Source organism: Heptranchias perlo, chromosome 9, assembly GCF_035084215.1.
Source record: "Heptranchias perlo isolate sHepPer1 chromosome 9, sHepPer1.hap1, whole genome shotgun sequence".
In the NCBI taxonomy this organism is placed as follows: domain Eukaryota; kingdom Metazoa; phylum Chordata; class Chondrichthyes; order Hexanchiformes; family Hexanchidae; genus Heptranchias; species Heptranchias perlo.
The window spans coordinates 44,762,616-44,776,144 of NC_090333.1; the positions used below are offsets into that span (position 1 = coordinate 44,762,616).

The 13,529-nt window shown below is 41.6% G+C and overlaps 1 protein-coding gene across 5 annotated transcripts in view; it reads left to right on the forward strand.

The window, feature by feature from the left end:
* Positions 1-11,681, forward strand: part of dab1a (DAB adaptor protein 1a) — a 238,417-nt gene extending 226,736 nt beyond the window's left edge. For 3 of the 5 annotated variants that reach the window (XM_067990301.1, XM_067990299.1, XM_067990300.1), the window contains exons 9-13: positions 1,274-1,400; positions 1,756-2,262; positions 4,531-4,901; positions 7,389-7,460; positions 10,633-11,680. In XM_067990301.1, coding sequence (XP_067846402.1) covers positions 1,274-1,400; positions 1,756-2,262; positions 4,531-4,901; positions 7,389-7,460; positions 10,633-10,677 — 1,122 coding nt within the window. In that variant the 3' untranslated portion in view covers positions 10,678-11,680. Of the gene's footprint in view, positions 1-1,273; positions 1,401-1,755; positions 2,263-4,530; positions 4,902-7,388; positions 7,461-10,632 lie in introns of all 5 variants that reach the window. The other 2 variants (XM_067990302.1, XM_067990305.1) reach the window with 2 other exon arrangements.
* Positions 11,682-13,529: the final 1,848 nt, after the last annotated feature.

Here is a 13,529-nt window from a genome sequence, read left to right on the forward strand (position 1 = left end):
TCACTTACTGATTTCACACAGCACATCCTATATTATTAGCTGGTAATGCTCTGTGCAGTTTATAATATTATCACAGCCTGTTGAGTTTGTTATCTTTGTTTCTCTCTGACATTCTTTGAGCAAAATATAACATTGCCACACTTTCCTTCCTATCAGAATATCAAAATGGGGAATTTCGCATTTAAGATAACAGGAGCCCGATGTTACTTGGCATAAAAATTTGCAAAAATGTCCATAGATGGATAAATTCACCACAGGAAGGTCCTAGGTTTAATCCGTGGTCTGTGTTGAATAAGCAGCCTTGAGCCATGATGGCAATGGGCTGTTACAGTTGACATCAGTGTCCCCTGGCTGAAGGGTGGAAAACTCATCCAGTGTTTGGTAGCCAGTCAGTCCTGCTGGAAAGTCCATGTACACTTCAGGTGAGGACAAATTCAGTCTAAAATGCAAGATCCTCAATTGTTGAATTGGCTGACAACATTCAGCAGTTAAATTCGCACATGAAGAATGGTCATTTGAGTGAGGCACTGCTAGAAAGCTGATGCTTGTGAAACTGTATTCAGACACAAGGGCCCCATTTTTGGGACAGGAGGGGAGAAATTGGAAAACAAACATTTCCATAAAATTTTACGTATGATAAAAGAGATGATTAATAGTGTGTCGGATAATCCCAGCACATTCTCAGAGGCTTGGATGACAGTAAACCATTCGAATTTGACTGTTGCTCAGGATTATGTTTACAAAAGACGAATATAAATTCCACTATAAGGCACTGTTAAGGACTGCATTATTTCTTTTGCCACTGAGAATCCTTATTGCTGATATTTTACTTGTAACAGCCAAGGCTCCAGGATGAGGCATTCCATCTCCTGAAATTTTGTTTGTCATTTTCGTTTTACTTTAATATATGCAGGAAAAAAACAACCTTTTCCATTTAGCTGAGATGATGTAGAAGCAAGGCTAATAGTAAGTAGGTCATTGCTGTGAATTTTCAAATCAATTTTAAGAGGAAATAAATGGAAATAATGAAATCCCTAAATGCCACAGTATAATTTTATTTGAGTAGATTTAATTTTAGTCAGATGCAGAAAATATCTGCAACAACGATGAGATTGGATTTGTAATCTTCCTGAAACCAAAGGCTTCATTCTTAAAGCTCTTAGAATTATTGTTTGGTTTAAAAAGTTGTGCCCAATAGGTGCCAACTCTCAGTTTTTCGTATCTTATCTAGATGCCAGCATCATTAAATCTGCATCATTTGTATCTCATTCAGACCCCAGCATCACCAGCTAATGCCCTTGGACCAGACACATTTGCCACTGGAATGCTAAGTGCTCAGCCACCAGGGAGACCTGACTTGTTTGGATCTGTTCCTTTCAACACTGCTGCTGTGCCCACAGGTAAGGCTGACCTTGGTCCATTGAGAAAAGCCATGTCTGTTAACAATAGCACACGCATAAGAAATCCTGGATCAAGGAAAGGCCTGTTCAACACTTTAAGTCCATTCCTTCCAGGGACCATATACAATCAACTATATAATGGACTCTTCCCACCTCATTTCATCTTCTGAGGAAAGGTCTTTCAAAATTTCTTCCTTATCTCCAAAGGTAAATTAAGCAAAACTCTGGGATATCAATCAAAACGTCTATCTTTGACTGGTTGCATAATTTGGTATGACATTGTCAAAGCAAGTGTGAGTAAATAGTCAGCCTACAGGTATCTTTTAATGTTCATTTTCTTTTAACATTTTGACAGGATATGTCACAATGGGAGCAGTGCCACCCGCAGTCTGGGCACAACAATCGGGTGCTCAAAATATCATCAATCCTTTGTTGGCTGGGGTCCAACCAACAGGGTGGGGCCAACCTACCTTATTTGCTGTTCAGCAGCAGTGGGCCCCCATGGGAAGCCCATTCCAGCCCACTGTCTTTATGTCAGCACAAACTCCTATGCCACTACAAACTGCCATGTTCAAAGCAGCCTTATCTACTGGTCAGCCCACGATTGCCAGTCATCAAGGAGAGAAGCCAAAACAGAAAATGGGGAAGGAGATGTTTAAAGATTTCCAAATGGCCAAACCCCCACCAGTGCCATCGAGAAAGAATGAGCAAGCATCTCTCTCGTGCACCTCCGATGCCTTCACAAGCTATTTTAACAAAGTGGGAGTGGCACAGGAGATGGATGATGCAGATGACTTTGATATCTCTCAGTTAAATCTTACCCCAGCAACCTCCAACTCAACGCCATCATCAACCAATTCACGTAAGTTTCTCTACAGTTATTGTCTTCTCCTGTAACTGCCTGTGTATTTGTGAAAATTCTTTTCAATTTTTCCTCTGATTTTCTCCCTTCCTCATAATGGAGCATGGTTCCACAAGTGTCTGTCACCCTCCAGTAGCTCACCTTAATGGCCATTCTTCACAGCATGAACCTAAACATTTGAGTGTTAGCAGGTTATTCAATGGAAGAAGAAACCACAGCTGAGCTTGATCCTGGCCGTCCCTGATATCCACCTATGTGAATTTTCAACATGGGTCACTGTACAGTAATCAGGAGTTGGAATGCCGGCTGTTCATTTTTCCCTGCCCAGATGAGCATTCTCATTACAGCTCTGAATTGCAGAAGATTCTCTCTCTAATGCTTAATGCCATGTTAGGAAGTGCTGTTACCCAGTGAGCCATCTGGGTGTCCAAGATTTCTCATTCCTTGATGTAATTATATTTTACATTGAGGGGGAAATCATTAGGAATGTACTTTCTGTATAAAAGCACAAACCAATTCTAGTATCAAAGGTACAATTCAGAAAATAGTTTTTGAATTGAAATAGATGTCACTAGAAAAACTCAATGGACTTATCCACTGCTGGTGCTGAACATTCAACTAGCTGCTGTTGGTTATGTTAATGTTTAGCTTACCATCTGATGTTGTTGCCACTTTAAAAAAAATCCATGGCCAGTTTTAGTGGTAGATGTGCCAAAGACCCATGGGTCATTAAGTTGAGAACATACACTACATGGATCCAAAATCACAGGCCTGATGGAGCAAGATTGCTCTTCTTTTCTGATTTTTTTTCCAAAAGGTAAGTGAAAAGAAATTAATATGTTGGGTTTTGGTGCATGTGTAGCAGAATCTTTATGTTAGCAATTTTTTTTCTCTGGAGCAACGTAGCCATGCAAAATTGTATCTTTAAAAGGATTCTTAATGGTGGACTTATTGATGGGATGTTTTTATGTTCCTTAGTGATTTAAAGAAACGCACTCTTCATGAAAATGTATTGTCTGTCATTTACATCACAATTATGTCATGTAAAATGATATGTGTCATGTGTGTGTTTTTTGAGTCAAACTTCCACATGAAGAGCACAGGCCCATGATGTAGGACATCACCAAGTTCAAGACGTATAAGAATTAACCAGATGTAAATCAAGAAGAAAAGGGTTAGGAGACTCGAAACTTCAGTTTTAAAAGTCTGTAGATTGTAGAGAAAGGGAAAATGAGCGAGGTAAAAAGTGTTGAGTAATGGGAAAGAATGAGTTAGAGTAGGAGACCATGTAATAAGTTTTACTTTCAGCATAGGGAAGAGGAAGAGCACATGGAATGACATATTTGGAGCTTAGTTCATAAAGATGGTACATGATTAACAAAATATCTGTGCTTGGTGATATTTTTTGCAAGATTATGTTGATTCATTTTGCAATTACTAAATATCTGGCATTGTAAATCATTTTTGTTCATTTTTACTTTCTGTCTTTCTATATCCCTGTGTCTAAAACAACAGAAATGTTTTCATAGAAGTTTACAACATGGAAACAGGCCCTTCGGCCCAACATGTCCATGTCGCCCAGTTTATACCACTAAGCTAGTCCCAATTGCCTGCACTTGGCCCATATCCCTCTATACCCATCTTACCCATGTAACTGTCCAAATGCTTTTTAAAAGACAAAATTGTACCCGCCTCTACTACTGTCTCTGGCAGCTCGTTCCAGACACTCACCATCCTTTGAGTGAAAAAATCGCCCCTCTGGACCCTTTTGTATCTCTCCCCTCTCACTTTAAATCTATGCCCCCCCCCCCCCCCCCCGTTATAGACTCCCCTACCTTTGGGAAAAGATTTTGACTATCTACCTTATCTATGCCCCTCATTATTTTATAGACTTCTATAAGATCACCCCTAAACCTCCTACTCTCCAGGGAAAAAAGTCTCCGTCTATCCAACCTCTCCCTATAAGTCAAACCATCAAGTCCCGGTAGCATCCTAGTAAATCTTTTCTGCACTCTTTCTAGTTTAATAATATCCTTTCTATAATAGGGTGACCAGAACTGTACACAGTATTCCAAGTGTGGCCTTACTAATGTCTTGTACAACTTCAACAAGACATCCCAACTCCTGTATTCAATGTTCTGACCAATTTTCATGGACATGCTTTGTTATTGAAATGTCCAGTTCAAGAACTATGTAGTAATCTTTATGGTTCTTCATTTCATTGATATAGCCTGTATTTTTCTCAATATAAACTAATTTGTCTCCCAGCTCCTACTTCATCTCCGCATCAGCAAACACCTGTGGCATCTCCTCGTCAGCACACACCTGCTGCATCTCCTCGTCAGCACACACCTGCTGCATCTCCTTGTCAGCACACACCTGCTGCATCTCCTTGTCAGCACACACCTGCTGCATCTCCTTGTCAGAACACACCTGCGGCATCTCCACATCAGCACACACCTGCTGCATCTCCTCATCAGAGCACACCTGCGGCATCTCCCCTTCGGACCTCTCCCACTCCATCCTCTCACCGGAATACTCCATCAAAGTCATCGTCTTCACATCCTAATGAGTCTACACCTGATAACCAAGTGGGAGATGAGTCAGATAACCTGAGCAACAGCAGAGCGCAAGTGGCTGTGAGTATTAAAGCAATGAACAGGAGAGGAAGTGGCGACTCCTGTGCCATGTTTGTTTTCTTGGTTGGTTTTAGAATACATAAAGGTTAAAGGTGTTAGTTCTAGGGAATAGAGCACTTTCTCATTTAAGCACCCAATGTCAGCAATAACAACTTCCAGATCAGGTATAGCACAGCCAACTGCAGTGTAAACCTCCCTCAGCAATATTTAACTCTAACCTCAGAAGAGCGCACCCTGCTTCACCACTGTAACATTTCCATTACCAATATCCTTGTGCTCTCTGTGTAAGATTGTTAATCAGTGCCAAATTATGAGTGATTTTACATTGTGCGCTCGTTACTATGTACATACTCACCAGACTCATTTCATATAGCTTCCCATAACTAGCAGATATTGGAGCCTTTCATCCTAGCAGTCTGGACTGGATTTGAACGTGGATCTCGCAGATGAAAGGATAGTATGTTAACCCGCCTGTCACCTTCATCACCTTTTTAAAGCAGATTGGATCACCACAATTTGATGCCACAAGGTAGTGAGATATAGAGTGATTCTCTCATTGCTGAATTCCCAATTTAGACTTCAAAAGGGGAGATTAGAAAAGTTAAGAGGGAGCGTGAGAGAAAAAATAGCCAAAAACATAAAAGACATATAAAAGCTTTTTATAGACACTTTAGTAGTAAGAGGGTAGTCAGGTGGTAAGATTGCTAAGATATGAAGGAGGTAAGTTTGTAGTGGAGAGTGGGGGAATGGAATCCATGCTTGCTCTCAGTTTTCACAGAGGAGATCGATATTGGGATGTAGAACCACCAGATGTGGGTGTAGAACTTTTAATGGGGATTATTCTTCAAAGAGAAATGGTACCAAACAAGTTACTCAAACTTAAGGAAGACAAATCACTCGAACATGATGGTTTAAATCCAAGGATCTTGAGGGAAGAAATAGAAGGATCTTTGACTATAATTTTCCAAATGTCTATGGAAAAGAAAATTGTATTGGTGAACTGATGGGTGGTTAATGTGACTACCTTTTTCAAAAGAAGGTTGGGATAAGCCAGTAAAGTATAGGGCCATTATTCTTACTTCAGTGGTTGATAAACTACTGAAGTCTATAATACAAGATGAATTTACTAAGCACTTGGAGAGACATGAGATAATCATAACCTCACAATGCAGATTCATAAAAGATAAATTTTGCTTGACCAACATTATAAAATTATTTGAAGAAATAGGAGAGCATAAATACAGATAAAAGAAAGAAAGAACTTGTATTTATATAATGCTTTTCACAACCTCAGGATGTCCAAAGCGCTTATAGCCAATTAAGTATTTTGATAGTGTAGTCACTGTTGTAATATAGGAAACTTCAGCAGCCAATTTGCACAAAGCAAACTCCTACAAACAGCAATGAAATAAAAGACCAAATGATCTGTTTTAGGTGTTGGCTTGAACCCACAATCTTCTGACTCAGAGGCGAGAGTTTTACCTCTGAACCAAGGCTGACACTTAAGTTGTGTTTTTTATGGATTTTCAAAAAGCATGAAAAGATTTAATGCAAAGATAATGGTATGTGGAATTGAGCTGATGATAGTGATGGTTGTAGGGAAGACAGCAAAAGGCATTTTGTTGGACTTGAAAGCTATGGTGAGTGATGTTCCCTAAGAGGATCCTGAAGGTGAGTTCCTTTTCAGTTTTGTGGAGCTAGGAAAAGCAGCAGTGCACCTCCAGGCCCCACAAGTCCAGCCTGGGCTGCTGCTGCTCCGACTTCACCTCCCCCCCCCCCCCACACAAATCAGAGCCCCCCCCCCCCAGGAACATACTTTCCTCCAGGCCGCAGGCCAACCAAACCTCTGATATTGTGGTAGCCCACAGCCGGCCCTGAGTCCCTTGGATTCCCACCACCTGCATTCCGCTCAGGCTCTACATTATAGGAAGGACCTAAAAGCAACAGATGCTTTTAAGGTGCAACATAGGTTCACTAGGACATTACCAGGGTTGAATGCTTACAGTTATGAAGGGAGACTTGAGAAGCTTGGGCATTTTCCACTAGAGATGAGAAGGTAAGAGGCCATGTCTTCTAGATCATGCAGGGTCTTTTCCATTTGAGTAAGTATGCATTCTGTACATTTCAGAATTCAGCTCGGTTACTTGGAGATACCAATTAGAGGGAGGGCAAATGAAAAAGTTGAGTCAACCTAGATTGCTTGGTGGGACTGATTCAAGGACAGCAGAAGACTGTGGACAGGATACCTTCCTGACTGTGAAATGATAAGGCAGAAGGGAACTCTAAAGAAGGGCTAAATAAAATTGGGAGAGGAGGTAGAGATATACATTTTAACATTTGAAATCAATGAACAATATATCAACGATTGTTTGTAATACTGGTATTATTGTATCATTTCTAGTACAGAAAAATATCAATTATTTTCTTAAAATCTGTGATATACAATTCTTAATATTTAATAAATTGAGTTTTTTTCTTGTTTCACAGCTTGTTAGTTCCGAGGCGTCCTCAAACAATGATGCGGTCGGTGACTCTCTTGGTGATTCTTTCACCCCACAGGTCGGTAGCTAGATAGCAGAGGTTGGGGTAGGTATCTCTTTTCTCTTTTCTAGGTGTGCACGCTTCCCACTGCTGCTGATCACTGCGACCCATGGAGTGTGGTTTGTTTTAGTTATATAATCATCATTTCTGTGTGTTTTTTATGTTTAGACATGGCTTGTTTTCATCAATCTTCATAACTGCATGGGCTTGTGCTAGTGGAATGTATGAAACTTTTTTGTTGTTATGGGTTTCATACTGTACTCAGTGAAATGTTATGTTCTGTAAGCCTGTTAAGGTTGCACTGTAGCGCTCACTAATTTTTTTGCCACAGGCCAAACTCCCAACTCGTGTCTTGCAGCTCATGTATGCTGCAGCAGATTGCACCATTGGTGGAGAAATTTTGAACCAATGAGGAAACAACATCAGGAACAGACATTTTCCAGCTGCCATTTTCACGAAATTCAAAAAGTTGAATCAGTGACGTACAAATTTAGTTCGCTAAATTCATCAAGAGCCTGGGCAGCAAAATAGAGAACTGAAGCAGAAATGCAGCATGTCAGGGCAAATAGAGGCAGTGAGAGAGCACATCAGGGCAAATAGGGACAATAAGAAAGCACATCAGGGCAAATGGGGCAATGAGATAGCAGTTCATAGCAAATAGGAGCAGTGAGACAATACACCAGGGAGAATGGGGCAGTGAGACAGTACATCAGGGAGAATGGGGCAGTGAGACAGTAGATCAGGGAGAATGGGGCAGTGAGACAGTATATCAGGGAGAATGGGGCAGTGAGACAGTACATCAGGGAGAATTGGGCAATGAGATAGCAGACCAGGGAGAATAGGAGCAGTGGGACAGCGCATCAGGGAGAATAGGAGCAGTGGGACAGCGCATCAGGGAGAATAGGAGCAGTGGGACAGCGCATCAGGGAGAATAGGACCAGTGGGCAGCGCATCAGGGTGAAAAGGGGCAGTGAGACAGCGCATCAGGGTGAAAAGGGGCAGTGAGACAGAACATCAGGGAGAATAGGAGCAGTGGGCAGCGCATCAGGGTGAAAAGGGGCAGTGAGACAGTGCATCAGGGTGAATAGGAGCAGTGGGACAGCACATCAGGGAGAATAGGAGCAATGGGACAGCACATCAGGGTGAAAAGGGGCAGTGAGACAGAACATCAGGGAGAATAGGAGCAGTGGGACAGCACATCAGGGTGAAAAGGGGCAGTGAGACAGCACATCAGGGAGAATAGGGGCAGTGAGACAGAACATCAGGGTGAAAAGGGGCAGTGAGACAGCGCATCAGGGAGAATAGGGGCAGTGAGACAGAACATCAGGGTGAAAAGGGGCAGTGAGACAGAACATCAGGGAGAATAGGAGCAGTGGGACAGCACATCAGGGAGAATAGGAGCAATGGGACAGCACATCAGGGAGAATAGGAGCAATGGGACAGCACATCAGTGTGAAAAGGGGCAGTGAGACAGAACATCAGGGTGAATAGGAGCAGTGGGACAGCACATCAGGGAGAATAGGAGCAGTGGGACAGCACATCAGGGAGAATAGGAGCAATGGGACAGCACATCAGTGTGAAAAGGGGCAGTGAGACAGAACATCAGGGAGAATAGGAGCAGTGGGACAGCACATCAGGGTGAAAAGGGGCAGTGAGACAGCACATCAGGGAGAATAGGGGCAGTGAGACAGAACATCAGGGTGAAAAGGGGCAGTGAGACAGCGCATCAGGGAGAATAGGGGCAGTGAGACAGAACATCAGGGAGAATAGGGGCAGTGAGACAGAACATCAGGGAGAATAGGAGCAGTGAGACAGAACATCAGGGAGAATAGGAGCAGTGAGACAGAACATCAGGGAGAATAGGACCACTGGGCAGCGCATCAGGGTGAAAAGGGGCAGTGAGACAGCACATCAGGGTGATTAGGAGCAATGGGACAGCACATCAGGGAGAATAGGGGCAGTGAGACAGAACATCAGGGTGAATAGGAGCAATGGGACAGCGCATCAGGGTGAAAAGGGGCAGTGAGACAGCGCATCAGGGTGAAAAGGGGCAGTGAGACAGAACATCAGGGAGAATAGGGGCAGTGAGACAGAACATCAGGGAGAATAGGAGCAGTGGGCAGCGCATCAGGGTGAAAAGGGGCAGTGAGACAGAACATCAGGGAGAATAGGAGCAGTGGGACAGAACATCAGGGAGAATAGGAGCAGTGAGACAGAACATCAGGGAGAATAGGGGCAGTGAGACAGAACATCAGGGTGAAAAGGGGCAGTGAGACAGCACATCAGGGAGAATAGGGGCAGTGAGACAGAACATCAGGGTGAAAAGGGGCAGTGAGACAGCACATCAGGGAGAATAGGGGCAGTTGGACAGAACATCAGGGAGAATAGGAGCAGTGAGACAGAACATCAGGGTGAAAAGGGGCAGTGAGACAGAACATCAGGGAGAATAGGAGCAGTGAGACAGAACATCAGGGAGAATAGGACCAGTGGGCAGCGCATCAGGGTGAAAAGGGGCAGTGAGACAGCACATCAGGGTGAATAGGAGCAGTGGGACAGCACATCAGGGAGAATAGGGGCAGTGAGACAGAACATCAGGGTGAATAGGAGCAGTGGGACAGCACATCAGGGAGAATAAGGGCAGTGAGACAGAACATCAGGGTGAATAGGGGCAGTGAGACAGCGCATCAGGGTGAATAGGGGCAGTGAGACAGCGCATCAGGGTGAATAGGGGCAGTGAGACAGAACATCAGGGTGAATAGGGGCAGTGAGACAGCACATCAGGGAAAAATGAGATGATGATGTAAATCACTACTGGAAAGGTAACAGACAATAGAGTGCATTAATATAATAAATTCTGTAAGTTTTTTTTAAACAAAGATTGCATGGAGTAGATTTTCGACTTCACCACCTGAGCAGTAATCTGGTCGCCCGCACTTTATAGAACCTGCCTAATTATCATTAAATTGATTTCAATGGAATGAAAATCAGGCCAGTTGTATAAAGTGTGTATGATCTGCCTCACCAGATTACAAGCCAGGCCGTGAAGATGAAAATTTACCCTCATATCTCCAGGCGTTCATGAGTGTTTAGTGACATTCCATTATTATATGAGGGAGAAAGCGACCAATATACTTGTGCAGTGCAATAAAAGGTTATTCCACAATCTAAACATTTGTCTGTCTGCCCACAGGCAGTAGAGCCTCTCTATGCCCAGATAAAGAAGACCAAGAATTAATCAGCTGGAGCAATGAGTGTGTTGCAGGAAAACCTTGAACCATTCTCCATTGGACGAGAGTGCAAAATAAAATCCATCAGCCTGACCTGCACCTCCCTCAAAGCCGTTCTGTTTTTAATCAGAGAAACAAAACGATGAAGGATTAGTGGTTTGCCTTACTGCTTGTGCAAACAATTATGACAGATGCTGTTTTAAAGAATTAACTACTGATTGCGCCAAGGTGAAGAGAGATGTGGTCTGTACCCGAAGGGTCGATCAACAGTTTGCAGCAGATGTGGAACTTTCCCCACGAGACAGTCACATTCTGCTAGAAATAATTTCTTGGTAAAGAAAGAGAGAGAGTATTTGAATCTTCCAGAAATTACTATTTGTCATCTAAGGTCCAAGAGCTCGCTGCTGAATCACTATGCAGATGTCAACCTCTCTTCTATGTTCTTTAATGGAAAGTACATTAATCATTCACCTTCAGATCAGAAAAAAAATCCCTTTTTCAGGAAGCAACAAAATCAACATAATTTATAACAGGACATTAATGGCATGAATTTGCTACTGTGTACGAATTCTGACATTTTCAAAACAGACAAAACTCTTATCACTTTTGTACAATATGAAAAGAAAAAATCAAAACACAAATTTTATTTTATAAAAAAACAAAAGTTCTCGTTCAACTGAACACTTTGAATGTGTTTTAGGTAAAGTGGCTTTAAGGAGTTTGATCGTTGATTTGCCATTCATTTTCTTTTTTGTAAATATCGATGTTCAAAACATTCTTTTAATTTAGTTTGTTTTCTCTGCATTTACAGAATTTAAATTTTTAAACATGAGATTGAAATTAAAGGGATATGACTGAGTACGTTTCTGCATATTTTAACTTACCTCAGCTAACACCTTATGTAAATTTACACATTTTTAACTTTATCAAACAATACATGATACAATGGATTTTTAAAACAATTCACATTGATTTCTGTAACTCGCCATGTAATACTATTACAAATATACATATATAAAAACATTATCATGGAATTCATTATATTTAACAAACGGCATGTGTTTCTGTTCAAAGCTTTCACACTCAGTCTCTTTTATACAATTCTTTCCCCACATCTCCTGAAACACTAACTCATTCTGCGGTACAGTTCCATCGATGTTGGCCACTCTCTGATACCTTGCCCAAGTTGTCGTTCTTCACTTGTGAACCCAGATACTAAGGGGGTAATTTTCATGGAGGGAAGCTAGCGGATTAACCACCCTCTATGCATCTCGTCCGATTTTCCTTTCTACAAATTTCTAGTTTTCTGCTGAGGCCCAAAGTGAAAATTATCCCAAAAGTGTCAGCAGGCTATTTGACCATAGCAGGTGTAGCAGCCAAGCTTGATCCTGTCAACATTCACGCACATTCCACCAGCAATCACTAGATATCAATCAGAAACAGGAATCCTGGCTCATTTGTTTGTCCTCTCTAGCCCAGGGGCTTGCTCAGAACACTAGCAAATTGTTTCCTGTTTACTGTGAGAGATATACCACAGTAAATATTCACAAAGATCCAATTACTTTGGCCAGAAATGTTTTGTTAATATTGGGAATATCTGGAATATAATGCACAAGATGGTATATCAGCATGTTATATCTTCATCAAGGATATAGTATAATTTTACAATTTTTTTTGAAGCAGTTCCTTACTTTCTGTGCAAGTAGTCTTAAGATCCTTCATGTTCTATATAACATAGGAATCCATCCCTTTGTAGTGGATCATAACTCCATCTATCTGCTCACCATATCCCCCAGTCGCTTTTTCCTCCAGAAATGCATCTAATTACCTCTGGGTCCTACTTGTACACTTCAATGGTCTTCCTGGTAACTTATTCCACAAGTTTAGTACCTTTTGTATTAATTATATCCAACTGACATACTAATTTTTAACCTCTGATATTTGATATTTGAACCTTTCTGCAGAATGAATGATTTGCCTGGGATATATAATTGAGATGTTGATTAAGCTGCATATAGGATGTGGTGAAGTTGAGGGACTACACACTCAAACACCACAGGATTACCCTCAACAAAATAATAACATCTCAATAAATTGGAACTTATTTGGAGGGTAACTCCTCCCAGCCTACTGCTGATTTTACAAAATTGAAAATTGGGATGGAACAAAGAATTTTAAAAATTCAAAATACTTAGGACTTGGAGTGAGTTAATGAGAAAATTGTAATGTAATTGTGATGAATACTCGAACAATACTCAGTATTTTAATAATGAGCAACATTGCAATCCAATTACTGTAAGTGCCTTTGACTTGAAGGTCATCACTGTTGTAGCGATATTGGCACAATTAGCAGACAGACAGGCACCCAGGGATTATTATGTACTGTTGTAGCTGCAGAAGTTAAAGTAGATAACAGTTTAACAGTACCAGTTCTCAGAGACACCCAGCTGATGTGTTGAGCTGTGTGTAATGTATGAAGCAGTCAGAAATAAAGAGATACCAACTGGTAAAGAACCTCCCGAATGTTCTGTCAATAACAGACATTAAAGCTGTGTTCCTGTAAGATATATAAACGAGATAGCGTGAAAATATTCTAAGCTTCTGTATTCCAGCAGCTGTAGGGTATGTTGTTGTGCTAACTCATCACTATGTGCACTTTGAGCTGAATGTTCACAGTTCCAGGAACATAGCATATCTAAAACTCCCCTTTATGGTGACCATTTTCTAAATTGAGGAACCTAGTTGAACAGCTAAGGCCCATCATGCAAGACAAGTACCCAAGTTAAATAGAGTGGGTAAAAAGACAAGATGTGATAATTTCACAATTCTGGTGGAGCATACATTTGGCAGGTGAGACTCC